This window comes from Esox lucius, chromosome 10, assembly GCF_011004845.1.
Source record: "Esox lucius isolate fEsoLuc1 chromosome 10, fEsoLuc1.pri, whole genome shotgun sequence".
In the NCBI taxonomy this organism is placed as follows: Eukaryota; Metazoa; Chordata; class Actinopteri; order Esociformes; family Esocidae; genus Esox; species Esox lucius.
The window spans coordinates 10,390,643-10,409,258 of NC_047578.1; the positions used below are offsets into that span (position 1 = coordinate 10,390,643).

An 18,616-nucleotide genomic window follows, 5' to 3' on the forward strand; every position below is an offset into this window, starting at 1 on the left:
CTTTACGGACAGACACTTTAGGGTCACTAAATTAGAACAAAAATAATATTATAAGAGACACAGAGTTTTGTTTATAATTGGGTCAAGTGCCTGTCTTTATGATTTCACCTCACTGGGCTCCAAGACAATCAAATGAATTGGCTATCTAATTAAGCCAAAATAAAAATGGCAGCTACAAACATAATATTGAATGAATGCTGTGTGAAAATAAAAATAGACTGAATATAGATGTTGGTGTTTCAAATTGTACATTAATTTAGCACACCACCATCCTCCCCAGTCTCTTTACGTTATTGGTTAACCTTGAGTTGTCCAGCCCAAGATAAGTATCTTTTGAGTCCTTTTATGTCCTTGGGAACCCTTTTTAAACAGCCTTCATCCAAGCGTATTTCGTAGTTAGCTACCAGCTCTAGACACCCCGGGAGAACTGTTTTGAGTCTGTCAGCCATGTATTGTTGAATAATGACTCTCCCCAAAGTCTCTCTAGGTCCCTTTCAAAGAGTGCTGCAAAAGGGCTGTGCAGAGGGAGTTGTCAAAGATTGCCAGCAAAACAAAGCCTCCATTTACATGTTGCTTGTGAACACATTTCACAGATCTTTTGGATCATAATTGGATTTTAAGGATTGTATGAATGTCATATAAAAATCACTGCATTATACTTAAAAACAACATCAGCTTCAACTAGTGAAACAGCTCTTTGGCCAGCTTGTGCTAAAGCCCTTAATGACCACTGAAATTGGTGTTTTGTAAAAATGACAACCAACTAAAATCAGTAAATAGTAAACCGATAATAAGTAAACCGACTAGAAAACCGAATTTTTTCAAACAATAATTCAATTAATTAATTAGGAGCATTTATTGAATGGGAAGTGCGTCCAAACGTTTTACTGGTTGTGTATATTGGCCATATAGCACTGAAGATTCGAAGCACCTGGTTTATAATATAGAATAACACATCTGTCACTGGTTTTTATTTTCTTCTAGTTCCGATCTTCGCTGTCTCCCTCACCCGGGCTGAACAACCATCTGCTGTCAGAGAGGGAGGTAGGATGGTGACTTTCTGCTGAACTCACTATACTATTCCCATTGCCCTATTGTTGCCTGGTGTTTTTACAGATTTCACTTGAGAAAGAATTTCATTCCCACTGTGACTTCCTTTGTTAGAATACATAAATAAATGGTAATTTGATGCTCACACTGACCAAATACTTTCCTCCCTAATTCTCTCTCCTTCCTGTATCCCGCTCTACCTTTACTACCTGTACTCTTTCTACCCTTCATATTTCTCTCCTCCTCTTTCTCTCTCTCTCTCTCTCTTTCCTTCTGTCTGTCTTCCCTGTTCTCTGCAGCTGTCAGACTTGTATTCCACAGTGGAAAAGACCAGTGTAGATGTGGATGAGAAGGAGAGTGACTACAGTAGCATTGCTGAGATCAAAGGCTTGGTCCCAGAGTCTTCATCTAGCGACCTGTATGCCACTGTCAGGGAAATCTACCCCCAACCTGAGGAAGAAGAGTCAGACCTCCGGGGACCCCCCAGGGACCTCCAGGAGCCCACGGTGGAGAGCACTGACCCTGGCTACGAGACCATCCGCATCCCAAAGCAAGGAAGCGGAGAGGAGTTGGGGGCGGGGAGTCGGGTTCGGCCGGAGTCAGACTATGAGGAGTTGGGGATGAACGGAGAGAGCTCCCGTCTTTGAGGCCTAAAGCCCCCCTTCAGCCTAAAGCCTGACTCTCTGGGGGCCCACACTCAACCACAGTCATCCCCCTCACTCCATGCTGCCCTCTTGCCCAGCAGCCTTCATGGCAGTGAGAGCACCACAGCGCTCCAAACAGCATCCATAAACCCCATCGTCCATCACCAATTCAGGTTCTCTGTCCATCGCCCCCCCCGTCCGTCCGTCCCCCCCCCCGTCCGTCCCCCCCCATCCGTCCCCCCGTCCGTGAAGTTTGGGTGTGGCCATCGCCCAGCAGTATCTAATTGAGTTATAATGTTATCTCTCCATCATTGATTTACGGTGCCCTTCAATTACATTTTCATATCACAGAAATCCTGAACTATGACCTTTGGTATGGCTCTGGCATCCGTCCTCTTCTGATTCCTAATTCACCCTCTGCAGACATATCTGTCATGTTGGTGCACGGTCAGTGCCGTTGATTATCCATCAGTATCATTTTCACTTTATCAGAAGATGGAAGGATCCCTCGCTGGGCGTTTATAAATCATTAGAAATTGAGTTAATGTTTCAATGCTGGTGACAAGCTGACTGGCCAGTGACACTTTGTCAGTGCCTTGTGATTGAAAACCAATGAGTCTGTGTGCCATAATGTTGTTTTATAAGGCATAAAGGTGTAAGTAGACATGAAGGTTTCCCTACAAGGTTGTGTACCTTTTTTTGTATGCGTTCTCCCTCCGCATTGGCTTGATTCGTTTATAAAATCTAAATAGATGAGAGCTATGGTAGTTATGTTTGTGAAGTGGCAGCAATTCTGGCAGTTTCGATATTTAAACTCAAAATATAACAGCTTTCGTTTTGGTTTCTAAAGCATTGTAAAGCATTTTTACATCAGATGAATTGATCAAAATAATATTTATATTAAGATGGTGAATCGTTGTGCTATTCGAAGGGGAAATCAGGAAGTATGTTTGTTTATCGTGGTAATAAAGTAGCAACAAAGGTACTCAAAAAGAAGTCCCACTTTAAAAAGTATGTATTCGTAAAAAAAAAAAAGGCAAACAGTGATGACACCATATCTATTAATGTTCTTGTAATTTCTTCTTAAATCTTTTGTGATTTTTTTTTTTAATATATATTTCTGCACACAATTCAAAATGTATTTCAAGTACTTGTATTCTGTCAATGTGATAATATGCAACAGCAAAACGGTGTGTTAATGCAGCTGTATATGTCAAGGTGTGTAACGTGTCTTTGTCCGGGGAGTTCATGTTTAGGCTCACCCTTATGTTGGTACACAAATGTTGTTAATATGGTAGAAATGTATTTTAAAGCACAAAGTGTGAACAAATGTTACGGTACGGCTTCTGCACAAAGCTTACAGAGCAAAGATCTCATAGAAACAACATCATCATCCTGCACATAGGCCCCGTTATGCACACGTACGCTTTTAACTGTGAGACTTCTCTGCTAAAATGAATTACTCACCTATTTTAACTAGCACTATTACAGTTGCATGTGCTGACGACATGCCCAGCGTGGCTTGTATATAGTTTTGAAGTACTATTTTAAACAATTGTTACTCAGTTAATGTATGAATTTGCATATGGTAAAGTATATTTTCTATTATGTATGCCTGTGAAGTGAACTGGTTAATGGTGGCTGTGAAAGCACACTAAGCCCATTGTGTCAATTTGAAGGGAATTCCCAAGGAAAAGTGTTGTTATCCAAACTGCAGGTGGTAGCTGTGATACGCTGTTCACTCAAACTGATCCAATGGAAATAGCATGATTTGATTGAATGGTGGCTTTAGAGCAGGGGTATCAACTCTTAACCCACGAGATCCAGAGCCTGCTGGTTTTCTGTTCTAGCTGATCATTAACTGCACCCACCTGGTGTCTTAAATCTGAATAAGCCCCTGATAAGAAGGTGGCGATGGAAAAATGGAACTGGGTTCGAGGTCCAGAGCTGAATACCCCTGTTCTAGAGGTTCTGTATAACAAGACACCACCCCAATAGTCCTTTTGTTCTGTCATTTTATTTGATTACGGTACACTGTGTTGGTACAGGTTTTTTCTACAAGATGAAGGTCAATGCTGGTACTTTTATTTAAAAAGAAAAATAATTATTGTCTGTCTGAAAATGGTTGTGTGGTGTTTATTTTGAAACTGAACACGTAAAATCAGATAAATATTTTTTTATGTATATTTCAGGCATTCGTATGCTTTTTTTTTAGGGACAGTAGGAGCGATGGAGAGCTGAAATAGCAGCAGGCCTGACTGGAACCCATAGGGCAGCAGTATGTGTATTCTGGACACAGCAGCTTAGACTGGTGGACCAACCTAGGCCCCATAACCAAGTGAATCCTGCAAGCTAGTGGAATAATATAAATCAATGGAATTAGCTTATTCTTCCTCCCATTTTTGTGTTCTCCCTGCGTTGCTCAGTATTCGGGTACGTGGAGTGAGTGCATATTTCAAGGCACATGAATGAGATGTGTAAGTTTGTTGACAGTAAATCCAGCCCCCAAGTTGACTGATTGGATTCATAAATGATATCGAATAAGGGAAGAAAGGACAGGTTCCCTTTAATTAGCCACAGTTAATAAACATACAATGAAACCTACACATTTCATTTTCCAAGTTAGCGACAAAAGCACATGAGATCTTGCACAGATTTTATAGAGGGTAATAGATTTTCTGATTAAAATAGAGGAAAACATGACCTTTTTATGACGATTTTTCTTCCCCTCAAGATAAGTTCATAGAGCAATGCTATCATTTTAACCTAACGGTGTCCATGGAAATGCCATAAAAAGCCTTGAACAAATGCTGTGTCAAAGTGGAATGTTAGTGCCAAATCTCATAACCAATGGTACCGCATACAGTCGTGTGTGTACACACACACACACACACATGCTCTCACAGAGGGGAGTAGGGAGGACCAAGCATGAAGGGCAGGTTTATCACAGCACCCTGTCATTTAGTCCATTCTAATATTGAGAAAATATATTCTCAACAACCAGCAGCAGAGAATTCCATACCATTCTCTTTCATTTTAGCACTGTAACCCCATGACTTATGTAGTGCATCACTTAGGCCTCTGGTCAAAAGTAATGCTCTATGTAGATTTAGGGAATGGCATGCCATACTGCAGCCATAGCAATGCTTGTATTGGCAGTTATGTATATATCTGTCATAGGGTTCTATCTGGCTTCCGGTGTATGCATGTAAATATTTGATTACCGTAAATGGAAAATATTAAAAGATATATGACGTGAAAGTGTGTTTTTATTTATGAAGAAAACTTGCTGCAGAAAAAAAGAATTATATGTTTAATATTCTATACATTGACTGTCTCTTTGCTACAACACTTTTTTGAAAGTCAAGTTTGTTAAGTTAAAAGTAAAATATCTAGCATTAGTACATGCTTAATTTGATTTATTGGGGAGAAATGGTATTGGGTATCCCCTCTGACATAAAGCGGAAACATTTTAGGTGGCACTTTAATTTTACAGGGGGTCTACTCATACTAGTGAATTACATACTAAAATAACAAAAGAGACACTTGGTGAATATTCTTTGCAGTTTATTTTTCACATTGAGACCAACAGTAATGTATCTTAGAAATATACAAAAATAATACAAATACAATGAGAATACATTTAAAATAGTAAAGTACAACTACACTGTTTGTTCCTAAAAATCCAGGAACAATGCTTTATCATACTGCCTTCTAGAACTGATCCTAGAACTGTATGTAAGCTAAGCTAAGTGTGCAGAATAATAGAATGCTTAGAATTGCTTTTAGCTATACACATCATGCACAAATATTAACACCAACTTCTACAAGGTCAGTGTGGTTATACTTTTCTTTGCTTTTTATCTTTGTCCCTCTTTCACAACGACTTCCTCCATTAATCCATCAATACTTTGCACAAGAACATTTGCAAAAAAATTGAAATGTACATTTGATAATACATTTAGTACTGACAATTTATCCAAACAATATTCCACAAGGATTGTATGAGATCCTCACAACAATTATTGTGACTCCTTCAGACTGACAATCTTTGCCTGGTTGATCCCCTTCAGGGACAGAGAGGAGGAACCATCACCTTATCTCATCAAATCCTTCAGTCTCTGGAGGGGATAGAAGACCTTGCTCGATATGCACCAAATACAGCCCATGTGCTGCACAGCAGAACAAACACATTAAAAACAAAACACAACAAATCCATAAATGCTTAATCTCTTTAATATTAATTTATTTTGTTTTATTTCCCAAAAGAAAACAGATTGTTATAATTTTGTTTAAAACTTCCTGACAAGCCTTGGAATATGATGAGGTGAACTGATGGATAGCAGGCCAGCAGCAGTCAGTATGTAACCTTTGGGCATTTCTGTAGAGATGTAAGCAAGTGTAGATAATGTATGGAAAATAATGTAGCTAGGATCAGACTAGCCTATAGTCGACTGTACATCATCATTAACATGACCATATCCCTGGCAGTAGCTCAGACAGTTCTGTCCTCTTCACTGTCTTTTCTTTTCAGGGAAGACAAAACTACAGTGGGGAGAACAAGTATTTGATACACTGCCGATTTTGCAGGTTTTCCTACTTGTAGAAGTCTGTAATTTTTATCATAGGTACTCTTCAACTGTGAGTGGCGGAATCTAAAACAAAAATCCAGAAAATCTCATTGTATGATGTTTAAGTAATTAATTAGCATTTTATTGAATGACATAAGTATTTGATAACATCAGGGATGTAAGGACATCAGGGATAAAATTGTCGACCTGTCTCTCACAGTTGAAGTGTACCTATGATAAAAATGACAGACCTCTACATGCTTTGTAAGTAGGAAAACCTGCTAAATTGGCAGTGTATCAAATACTTGTTCTCCCCACTGTATGTGCTACAGACAGGAAGCCCATCATGGAGCCTTCACTGGTGGCCCTTGATGATGTTCTGTGGGCCTCTTGCAGAGGGATCCCTGCACTGAAAAGAGGACAAAAGAGACAGTGAATATATTTAAAATCCTCATGACTTGCCCAAAGACGAATGGCATCCAAAATCATACAGGGGATCTCAAAAGTATTCACCCCCCTTTGGACTAAATCACATTTTATTTAAAACTTGAAATTGAATTGGATTTAATTGGGAGCTTACACCTGTCTCTGGTTGGTCTGAATCAATCAATTAAATGTATTTATAGAGCCCTTTTTACATCAGCAGTTCTCACAAAGTTATTTTACAAAAACCCAGCCTGAAACCCCAAGAAGCAAGCAACAATAATGTTGAAGCACAGTGGCTAGGTAAAACTCCCTAAAAGGGGCCGAAATTTTGGAAGAAACCTAGAGAGGAACCAGGCTCCGAGGGGTTGTTTAAAGTGCCAATTTTACAAAATTAAACATTGAGCATCAGAAGATATCTTGGCTATTTGCCCTCGTCTGCAGACTCAGATTTCCATAGGTAAGTTATATTGACCAATTCCACATTTTTCAGTAGCAGCTCAGACACCCTACAATGACAGTGAGATCACACAGAGCAAATTTTTATAACACTGATAATTCCACTTACTTTCTGAATTTATTGCGAAGCAAAATTTTCAAAGATAAATATGTATTCAGTCAATACAGAACTAAAGCTGACTTAAAGACAGAAAGGCCATATCAGTAATACAGTGTAATAGTCTAACAAATACCAAACTGTAACATGTAGAATATGAAATAGAGAATCTGTTAATTTCACCCACCAGGATCTTAGTACTGATTTTCATCATATTGTTCACCTCAGATCCTCTCTCTGCTCAGCAAAGGTGTTGGAACTTTGTCTGGTGTCCTCAATGGCATGCTGCTACTGTACATTGTAGTCCACTATGATCTGCATGTGACACAAAAAGTGAATACATTTGTCTGTGAGTGAAAGAAAAGGCCTCTAGAATTTATGGAGAAATTATTGGAAAAAATCTAATGTATTTTTTACGTGATAAATAATTAAATGTGTTTGTTTGGGAATTTTTAAAATGTTTTATACATGAGAGATTATACTAGAATGTAATTTTTTTGGGCTGGACTGCAGTAAAGCCCTCTTGCAATGCTTCCACACCGGAAACCCTTGCCCCTTGGTTGAGAACCCCTGATCTAGAGCTTCCTTTGCCTTGTTGAGATCTCAATAAAATCCTCTTTGTGACCTCTCTCCTCGTCTGCTTAAAACGAACTGGATGGTAAGTCTCGCCTCTTTGGAGTTTTCTACCAATAGAACGTAAGAAAGGGACGAGTAGCGAGGACCGCAAGAGTTGAGATATTCCTCTTCAGTTGGAGGGAAACTGACACAGAGAAAAAGAGCGTAGCCAGTGGAGGCGTGTGCTCTGCTGACCAATGAGAGCTTGAGTGGGCGGCGAGACCGCACATGTTTACAGGCAGCACTCCGCCGGTGGAAGCAATGGTTCTAGGATTCGGCTACGGACTGGAGTTATTTCCATTTGGATCCGGAGTCGCTTTCTGCCGCTCTATCATCTTATTTCACATTGTCAGAGAGACAATCGTGTAAAATCTTTGTAAACATGTATTACATTTTTATGCCGGTCACAATAAATCGTTTTGATTGATGTTTGGTGAAGCTCTTTTTGTCTGTTTAAAGATTGCTGTACAAATGTCATTGTCGGTCCGAGAGCGATAAGCATTCCGTTTTTTTTTACTGTCTCGCGAGCTTAGAGAGAACAGTCAGGAAAACAAACAGGTCGACGAAGAAATATCTCTAGCCGGTCTGTTGAAGGGATTGTTTAACGGGAGCGGGGATATTTGGGGAGTTTAATCGGTGCTTGTGTTTTGGATTTTTTAATGTGCATTCGTGCTTTCGAGTATAATTCCTTTTGAACTGTGCAGAGTATGTTGCTGCTTTCTAACATTTGGTTAGGGTTTATGGCGCGTAAAGTCTATCAGCTGCGGTTTCGTGTTTTTCTTGTCAGTGTTTATCAATTGTAATTCGACGTCCAGATTGCTTGATTTTGACCCCATTCCGGTTCACATTTGATGCCAAACATTTGTCGCTATGCATACAAGACGTTTGGTCAAGCGTTCGATCCTGGGGAGCCGAGTGTATGCGCCGAGTCCGACGGGGGACGGAGCTCCGTTGACAGGAGTGGTCCAGGCTGTCAAGCAGCAGGAAAACAGAGATGTTTCAACCGGACCCCGGCGTAATGTCTACACCGTGTTAATGCAAGACGGAAGCTTGAAAGAATTCTCTGAGGACGAGATAGCCGTGGGCTTCAACCAAACTACGGGGAAAGGACCTCTCAAATCGAGCTTAAAGGTGTGTGTGTGATTGTTTATATATATACGTGTGTGTGTGTGGCTGGGAGCCTGTTGTTATTGTTGTGCGGCGGTGTTTTGCAGCGTTTAACCAATTCGTGCACTGATAAGAGAGAGCCCGTACACCCAATGCCAACCGCTGCAACCGGCTTTTGCAAGATATTTCAATGATAGGCAGACAGAAACATTAAGTCTATATATATATATATATTTATACATACATATAATGTATGCTGCAGAAAGTGCGTATTGAATCATAACAATCGCCAAGGACTGTCATGATATTTTGCATCAAATACCGGAGGACAAAGGGGTTCCCGTTGAGTTATTATGATAAGGAGGACCATGCGCAGTGTCTATCAGACCTTGCTAGTGGGTGGGTAGCGGAGGCAGGCAAAACGGTCTGCAGCATTTTGGACAGATAATTAATGTAATAAGCCGGTCAAAGATGGTCGGTGTCATAGTCTGTATGACATAGGCAATTCATGTATATTTACTGGTAGTTGCATTTAATTATGGTCTACGAGAAAGTCATAATGTATTTAATTTAATTACAGGTTGCATACATGTTTGTTTGTTTTTTATACATAGGGGAGGGGACAGTCTATGTAATATTTGTTTAATTAATTTACAGGTATAACACATTTTGTAGGTATTTACCGAGACGTAAAATTGTGACGTTAATGAAGTTACCTAACATATAATAGGAAAAATATTTGTTATATTGTTTAAGCCACAGCGGTACATTGTGTTTCTAAATATTATAGAATGTGTTACTTTCTGTTATAAGAGGGTATGACTGCATTTGAAAGTTCCAGCATGATGGTGTCACATGGTTTCACAACAAAGATGCTCAGATGAAGCTGGCCGCCTGGCGGTCCGTCACGAAAAAAATCTCCTACTGAGAGTAATGCATGTGACTCTTTACGTAACATTATGTTGATTTAATATGTGTGTGTTATTACAATAATCTTGCGTGTTATCCTTAAAAAAGATTTATGGAAAGCAATGTTTCCAATGCCTTGTGTTATTGTACATGTAGCCTAATACGTATTTGGTGGATTTTTCCAAGTGACTGGAATGCGGAGTTAACCGATGAGGCATATGGACACTGTTTTATCTATATCTTCACAAGACAGGAAGTCAAAACGTCATAGCCAGGCCTAGCCATTCCATTTATAGGTACGGTCTTACACTTTAAATGAACTGGTCTAAAACAGCGAATTGCAGATTATGTCGGCAGAGTTCCGAATCTCTGGAAGGCCAAACGTAGATAGAATCTGGGTTGGAGGAAGTAAGAGGGATGTGTAACTAAAGAGGGTCCCATCGGCGCACGAGGCAGCAGCTGGAGCAGCAGTAGCAACAAAGCCCAGCCAGTCCGTTGGAGAGGCATGGCTGGGAGACCAGTCTGGGACTCTGGCAAGGTGTCAAATAAGTGCCATTCTTTCTGGGTGGAGGGTGGAACCTAGGGCTGTGAGAATGCCACTTGTTGTGAGGGAAGGAGGTGTGGTCACGGTGTTGACCAAGCGAATGCGCGCCGCTCCCACACAGACAAAGGCTTGTGTTTTTTTTTTTGCAGTTGTTGTTCAGTTGATTGATATCAGATAAACTAGAGCAAACTGGCTGCCAGGCTGGAGTCACTGACTGTCTTTGTTCGACTGCAGGCTGGTCGTCATTGGTCGGTTGGCCACCGTGTGCCTACACATGGCGGGGCCAAGTTTAAATTCCCTCCTGACGGATGGGTGAGGAATCGGATGGGAGAGAGGCTGGTTTGGTTGAGATTCTGCTTGTGGTCTGCCCAAAGCATCCACCAGGCTCTGCCACCAAGACAAACCCCTGCCCACCCCACCCCCACCTGGGCCAGGGAGCCACAGAAGCATGTGTTGATCAGATTTTAGGCCACCGTCGGAGGCTGGCAGTCCAATCAGTGCACTGTATGGGAGACTGTTGCATTTGAGTGTCGTAAGCCACAGCGATGTGATGGCTTGGAGAACAAGATTAAAATGATTAGGTAACTAGGCTACATCTCCAGACACATTCGGTGTTTTAAATACATCTGTTACTGCTGCATAGTTCCTGCCTTTTTCAGTGTAGGGTACTATGTAGCAATAAATAGCTTTGGAAGTTAAACTCTATTTGTTTTTTTCACTCTGGAGCAGATCTGTCCCCATTAGGTTAATTCATTAAGGTGACTGAATGACTTGTCTTAACAGATACTCCAGCCTAATCCATCATATAAATGTACTATCTACAAATATAGCTTTTTAGAAAGTTTAACTCCATGAATAGCATGCTTCAGGCTATTGGATACAAATACAGTCTGGAAACATTTTAGTAAATAAAATTGTAATTTTTTAACAATAACAGGTTGAATGGGGCAAATTTTAACAATAAAATTGTAAGGTTGAATGGGGCAAAGTTATGGGGGAATGCAGTATACCATGACTCCTGAACTATTGACCATTCATTTTACAGTACATTAAATCATATTTACTTTTGGCATATGCCTGAAGCATTACCGAAGCACGGACATCACTGAAGCACGGACATCGCTGAAGCACGGACATCACTAAAGCGCGGACATTACTAAAGCGCGGACGATACTAAAGCAGGGACGATACTAAAGCACGGACGATACTTTTGTACAAAACTGGATGTCTGGAAAGGAGGCAGTTGCTACACATTCCTGTTATGATATTAGTTTTGGGCTGTATTGTTTTGACAGTATTGCAGTATAATATTTGTGCTAGTTTGCTCTACCTGCACCAAAACTCTGCTATCTCTCCTTCCATGTTCTTTCTGAATCGGCAGCCAATTTGTTTTCAACACTTGTATTCCCATGACTTTTCCTCCTCATGACTCTCGCTCGTTCCTCAGCAGCAGACATATGCTGAGCAATATGTTCAGAATATCAGATTGCAACAGAAAAGCCCAGTATGGAATCTCAGTACATATAGAATGGTGAGAATTGTAGTATGTGTCATATCGGGGAAGCCCCCAGCAGTTTGTGTGCCAGAGTCTGTATTGTGTTAACAGCTTGGTAGCTTGTTACATTTCTTACATAATGAATCTACTGAATATAGGGACTGCGAGAGAGTTGACCTTAACGAAACCCTTATGACACATGCAACACACCTCTCATGGAGGATTTTTGTTCGCTCTGCAATATCCTGCTATCAGGGAGAATCTGTCATACAGCTGTGAAAGTAAGCGATGGGGATTGGTTTGGTTGAAGTATAATAACTGGTCAAAATAACAGTTAACATTTCTCTCCATTCGGATCATCCATCTTGCTATTCGCAAGTTTGATCAGGCAGGTATTTATAGAGAATAATTCATCTTTCACCTCATTAATATAGAAACGGGAAAGTGTTCAAAGGTGTGCGTGTGTGATCAGCTAACTGATGCCTGTATGTTTCTCTTCAACTAATTATCACTCCCTCCCACTCTCACTCCCTCCCGCTCTCACTCCCTCCCACTCTCACTCCTTGGCTCTCACTCCCTTTGGCTCTCACTCCCTCTGACTCCTCGGCTCTGACTCCTCGGCTCTGACTCCTCGGCTCTGACTCCTCAGCTCTGACTCCTCGGCTCTGACTCCTCGGCTCTGACTCCTTGGCTCTCACTCCCTCTGACTCCTTGGCTCTGACTCCTCGGCTCTGACTCCTCAGCTCTGACTCCTCGGCTCTGACTCCTTGGCTCTCACTCCCTCTGACTCCTTGGCTCTCACTCCCTCTGACTCCTCGGCTCTGACTCCTCGGCTCTGACTCCTCGGCTCTGACTCCTCGGCTCTGACTCCTTGGCTCTCACTCCCTCTGACTCCTTGGCTCTGACTCCTTGGCTCTGACTCCTTGGCTCTGACTCCTTGGCTCTCACTCCCTTTGGCTCTCACTCCCTTTGGCTCTCACTCCCTTTGGCTCTCACTCCCTTTGGCACTCACTCCCTTTGGCACTCACTCCCCCTGCCTCTCATCTGCCCTTTCTGGTGTGCTTTTAGATGGTACGAGTGCACAACTAGATCGTTTACGAGTGCACAACTCAGGACTGCACTCTTAACACACACACACACACACTCTGTTGCCGTGCCATATCAAGATGTTGTTTAGGAGGAAGTGTGTGTACCGCTTTGTGCGTCACCTCACATCATTGTTGCCAGGGGTGGTGGTGTCTAGAATAATGTCGGGGATATGCTTGCCTGTGTGAAAAGGGAATGGCTGTCACCACCACCGCCACCGGATAGCAGTGAAGCAGCCAGACAGGAGCCACCTTCAGGGGGCTTAGTCACACAAACGCAGAGAGACCGGATTGACTCGGTCTAGATTTTGTTTACCGCCTCGCGGTGAATAGACCTTCCTCCTAGGCTTTAAGATGTAATCAGTCTCTTCTGACGTAGAGAGTCGACACGTCAGGCAGTGGCCCAGACCCAGGGACCCGTCCTGGGTGGCGCGCTGGTTGTGTAGGAGCATTGCGGCTCCACACCAGTCATTTTGTCCCAAAACGGCACATAGGCATCCTTCCCCACACGGGCCTGTGATTCCAAATAAGCCACACCCACAACCGGCGAGACTGTATGGACGAGGTGATGTTCTGGAGGCTCGCACCCGACACTAAACCCGCAAATGTCACACAGTGTTTTATGACCCTAAACCTGCCCGCACAGTGGATATAACTGGGGACGCAGGGTTATGAGTAGTCCAACCCAGGCAGGTAGACTTGTCGGAGCGAGCTCTCGGTTTCTGGCATATTTTGCGTGAGCCTCCGCACACACCACAACGGCATGGTAAACTTAAACCCCGCGGTTCATGTAGGTCCAACGGTGGGGCGGTTCTGCGTTTTTCCCCACAGAAACGTTATGCAGCGTGTCCCTCACAAAGTTTCACACATCCGTGTCTGTATGTTTTGGTCTCGTTGAATTCGGGATCCTGTGACTGCGTCCGCTGGCGCTCTTAGCTACGCTGAATTTGTCCGGCCCTTCGATTCTGAGGTAATGTCTGTGTTTCTCTCAGGCGACTTGGCACTGTTGGTTTGTCAACGTTGACCCAGTCATATTTTCCCTCTCTGTCACAGAGCTCTTGTAACAGCCGGGGGGACGGCGCTGCCCAGCACGGCCAGACCGTTGAGGCCCAGAAGGGGGAGGCCGACTCTCTGAGCCCAGAGGCGGTAGAGGGGGAGCGGGCAGCAGACGGCAGGAGGACTGGGCGCTCCCTGGAGGGTCCGGAAAGGGAGAGAGACCACACCCGCTCTGTCTCCCTGCTGGAGCAGAAACGCAAGGTGGTGTCCTCCAGCATTGACGTGCCCCATGCCAGGTAACGGTCTGAACCAACGTGTGTGTGTGTGTGTTTGTGTCTGGCGTGTGTGTGCGTGTGTGTTGAGCGTTATGAGATTGTCTTTAAATCTTTTCAACAGGAGCTCATGCCTTCTCTATGTGTGTTGAGTTTCCCTAAGGCTTCTCACAGAACTGACCCAGTGGATGTATGACGCTGGATTGAAATGGGAAATTACATTGCCATCAGTGAAACTGTAAAATCCTTTAAGGTGCTTTTAAACATTAAAGCGTTTGCTGGACTGCGCATGATCTATGTGTATTAGACTATGCAGTAATTCCACAGAGATAATATACATCAAATAGATTTGGAACACTACACTGCACTAATATTTTGTTCTGAATGTCAGTCAATCTGAACTGTCATTATAGGTTATCGATGCATTTTAAATGTCTCTACCACATCTACTGCAGTTGCATGAATCTGCTAGCGATTTAGCAGAGGCCCTGTTGAGTTAGGATCCTTCCGACAGAGAAGGTTCCGGTACAGCTTGAGTAGTGGTGTGTGGGCACTGCTGTGTCTGTAGGTCATAGGATCGGCTTGCTCCAACACACGCGTGCACGTACACACTTGTTTCACTCTACCCGTGAGGATGTTTTCCAACCCTTAACCTTGACCTTTACCCCGCAAACTCCATTAACTCTAACCTTAACCCCAAACCTAAAAAAAAAAGCAATCAGTGGGGACCAGCGAAATGTCCTTACTAGTCAGGGTTTGCCATGGGTTAATATTCTAGTGAGGACATCTGGACCTAACAGGTAAAGTAGCGCACACACATACACACACACACAAACCCACACAATAAGGAATCCCTGTAGACCAACAACATAAGCCTCATCAGCTAGGCTCAGCATTCTAACTCCATTTAGATTATAAAACCATTGAACCCTGAGAGGTGACCTACGCTCCATGGATATGCACAGAATAAGCACTATTACCTTTTCTTAAAGAACGGGGATATACCCAAGGTAAGCTAACCGCTATGTTGATAATATAAAAACTGTGTCCTACTGTACAGGCCCACAGTTACACATTAACCAATTCAACAGACCCTTAACCAATACAACCGTGTCCTACTGTACAGGCCTACAGTTACACATTAACCAATACAACCGTGTCCTACTGTACAGGCCTACAGTTACACATTAACCAATACAACCGTGTCCTACTGTACAGGCCTACAGTTACACATTAACCAATACAACCGTGTCCTACTGTACAGGCCTACAGTTATACATTAACCAATACAACCGTGTCCTACTGTACTGGCCTACAGTTACACATTAACCAATACAACCGTGTCCTACTGTACAGGCCTACAGTTACACATTAACCAATACAACCGTGTCCTACTGTACAGGCCTACAGTTACACATTAACCAATACAACCGTGTCCTACTGTACAGGCCTACAGTTACACATTAACCAATACAACCGTGTCCTACTGTACTGGCCTACAGTTACACATTAACCAATACAACCGTGTCCCAAGTGGAAGCCTGCTCCCTGTGTAGTGTGCTGTGGTTAAACAGGCCACAGGGCTTTATACAGGAAATGGGTGCATTCGGAACTTACTGAATTATTGATTTGATTCTCTCAATACTTGTCTCTTGTCAACCATTAAAGTGAACATATCCCTGTTAGGTTAAATTTATTATGTGGATAAGCCAAGGAAAGTCTACATCTCATGAGATAATTGGCCTTTTGCAGAGGAACAGCAATGATATTCATATTTCTATTGACATCACTGGGTGGCTTGTGAATCATCTGGATGTATCTGCATCTCCTCAGCTCATTATTCTCACTGCTGTATGAGGAGACAGTGGGGAACTCTGTGTATCTACAAAACTATTTAGCATCCTGAATTAGAGCAGAATATTTTACAGATGGGGATTGATCTTTTATTGGTTGACACACAAACTGACAGACACACACACACACGTGGCATCTGCTCTGCCAGCATTAGGTATTTTGTTTTCATCTAGTTTCATTTAGGATTGATTTATTTCTTGACGGGGACAAGGAACAAAGTGGATATAAGAAGATGAAGTGTGAGAGCAGATCCTGACATTCTGGCTCGGAGCTTGGTTGCCCTTCAATAGTCAGAAAGTATTTGAAAGTAAAAGTGTCTGTAAAAATCTCCCTCTTTGTTCTCTGAGTAATTTGACACACAACATTTTGGGTGGACTCTGTAGTGCGCGTAATGTGGCTTTCTGTGGGTCGTGGTTTCGTCAGACAGCTAGACAACCGTAGACAGATCTGGTCAGGTAGGTCTCTGTGCTGTGGTCTCCTTTTCCCACAGAGCACGTTTACTTTTCCAAAGGGAAACCGATCAACAACAGGCTAGTTGGAATACTGCATTTGTTCTAGTTTTCTGTATTCAGGCTCCCATCCACCAGCCGAGGGCCCTACATCCAGTGGTCAACAGTTTCATTTACGAGGGACATTCTAGAGGTCATACTATGAGACCATGCCCCAAAATGTGTAACTCAAAAGAAGAAATTGTCCGCTCCTGCTTCTAGGGTGTAGGCCATAGGGACTCAGACGTAAGCATAAGCACACGCTCAGACTAAAATTAATGAACGTGGAGCCTTATTCTTCTGGGGAACCGGTTTAACTTTGTGTTTCTCTCGCTGGGGCCCCGCGGTGACCTCTCTCCCAATGCACGGTCATTATTGCCTTCAGATTAAGATCCATTGTACTCGGCCACACACCTGTGACTGATTTCTGCTGGGAACGCTGAACGCTTTCTGGAGAATAAATGGTTCTGCCACCGCCACATAGGAGCCACTCCTAACAGTCATCCTGTAATTGGGACTGCAGAGAGGTGGAGAAAGGGAGCGAGAGAATGGGGAAGGAGGAGGCGGGGTGGGGATCAAGAGTGAACGAATGAGAAAAGAGACGTGGATGGGAAGAACCAGAGACGGAGAGACTGCCTGGGGATTTTTGTGAAATCAACTCCCTATAGGAGTATGACCTTGAGGTTTTTAATTGTTTCTTTTGATGCAGAATGGTGGCACTTAGTGATGGTTTACTGAAATCCAAAGTAACCTACATAAGAGAGTAACCTTGACGGAGTATAGAGCTACCTGTGAGTACTGTAGCAGAGTCTTTAAGTTTGTTAAATTAGTGTGGAGATAAACATGTGTGAGCTAGGTTGGGATGACCCAAGGGGCTCGGAAAGGTCTGGGAGTTTTGCAATCACACACTTGCGCCTCAGCTATTCTGTGAATGTCATTATTATATTGAATAGCTTTGCTGGTCATATATCTCGCAGATTGCACCGAAAATCAATACGCTCCTATTTGATGATTGACCGGTTTTACCTCCTCACTACGAAGTGCCCCCCTCTCGATATAGTTCTTCTGTCTGGAGGTTTTAAGTGCTGCGTGTCACTACATACAACTGTTCACAAAGCAGGATTTAGCCGTCCATTTTTGTTTAATTTCACGTGTGCTTTAAATCAACTTCTCTAGCACTCTGTTCCACCGAAGGTGCTGAATGCGTAATGTAAGCCTTCCTACCCGTATGGTTTTCAAGCAGCTGCTCTTTTGTTGGGCTTGTAGTTTCCCTGTTGCAGGAAAAGTCCAGTTGTAATGCAAGCTAGGTGGCGGGTGATGCAAGTGGATGGCCAGTCAAATCTGACAAATAGCCTTCTGGAGACTAATTGCTAGCAGGGGAAGTGGATAATAGTTTTGGGGAAATCAAGAGTGCAATTCCGCTTTTTACTGAAAACAGAAAATATGCATCAGTAAGCCGGTGATCGGGAAGTTCAAGGCATGGTCTCCTGATCTGGGTTCAGCTAGAATGTGAAGTCTTTCAGTTTCTTTAGGTGTTTGCATGAGTCTGCCTGGAACCCGGTTTGCTACTGTTTAGTACATTGCAACAGTCAAGCTTAATTAAACACAGGTAAAGTATTTGATACCATATTTAATATTTTCCTGTTTCGTTATTAAGTTTGGATGAATGTATGTACATCGGTGCATTTTCAGCCATTCGGACTATTGATAAACGCTAGCATGTGCTGAGCACAACCATAGGAGGCTCATCCAAGATCGTGAGAATCAGCCTAGCTTCCAGCAGCTTGTTTCTAAGTCCAAACAAATCTGTTTCTTTAGTTTTGTTGTTTTCTGTCTGTGTTTGTGTAAGTGTGGGTTCTGGAATGGTACCGCATTGCGTTCACAGTGTTCCGCCAGAAGCCATGTGTTCTATCCACAGTACAGGCCCAGTGCTCCAGCTTTCAGCAGGGACCACAGCCAACGCTATCCTTTCAGCAGGGACCATGGCCAACCCTATCCTTTCAGCAG

At 42.8% G+C, this 18,616-nt stretch overlaps 2 protein-coding genes and 1 long non-coding RNA gene across 10 annotated transcripts in view; 2 read left to right on the top strand and 1 right to left on the bottom strand.

Moving 5' to 3' along the window:
* The window catches only part of pag1 (phosphoprotein membrane anchor with glycosphingolipid microdomains 1), a 39,559-nt gene extending 37,641 nt beyond the window's left edge, over positions 1-1,918 (top strand). For all 8 annotated transcript variants that reach the window (XM_010873375.5, XM_010873376.5, XM_010873378.5 and 5 more), the window contains 2 exons: positions 985-1,044; positions 1,350-1,918. In XM_010873375.5, the coding sequence (XP_010871677.1) occupies positions 985-1,044; positions 1,350-1,697 (408 nt within the window). In that variant the 3' untranslated portion in view covers positions 1,698-1,918. The remainder of the gene's footprint in view (positions 1-984; positions 1,045-1,349) is intronic.
* Positions 1,919-6,577: 4,659 nt separating this feature from the next.
* LOC109616189 lies at positions 6,578-17,980 on the bottom strand. The gene is made up of 3 exons (XR_002197288.3): positions 17,834-17,980; positions 7,432-7,559; positions 6,578-6,674 (listed from the first exon to the last, which is right to left on the bottom strand). It is a non-coding gene; the product is annotated as an uncharacterized LOC109616189 (long non-coding RNA).
* znf704 (zinc finger protein 704) overlaps positions 8,170-18,616 on the top strand; it is a 50,596-nt gene continuing 40,149 nt past the window's right edge. Inside the window, exons 1-2 of the mRNA XM_034294732.1 lie at positions 8,170-8,990; positions 14,053-14,291. Coding sequence (XP_034150623.1) covers positions 8,730-8,990; positions 14,053-14,291 — 500 coding nt within the window. The 5' untranslated portion in view covers positions 8,170-8,729. The remainder of the gene's footprint in view (positions 8,991-14,052; positions 14,292-18,616) is intronic.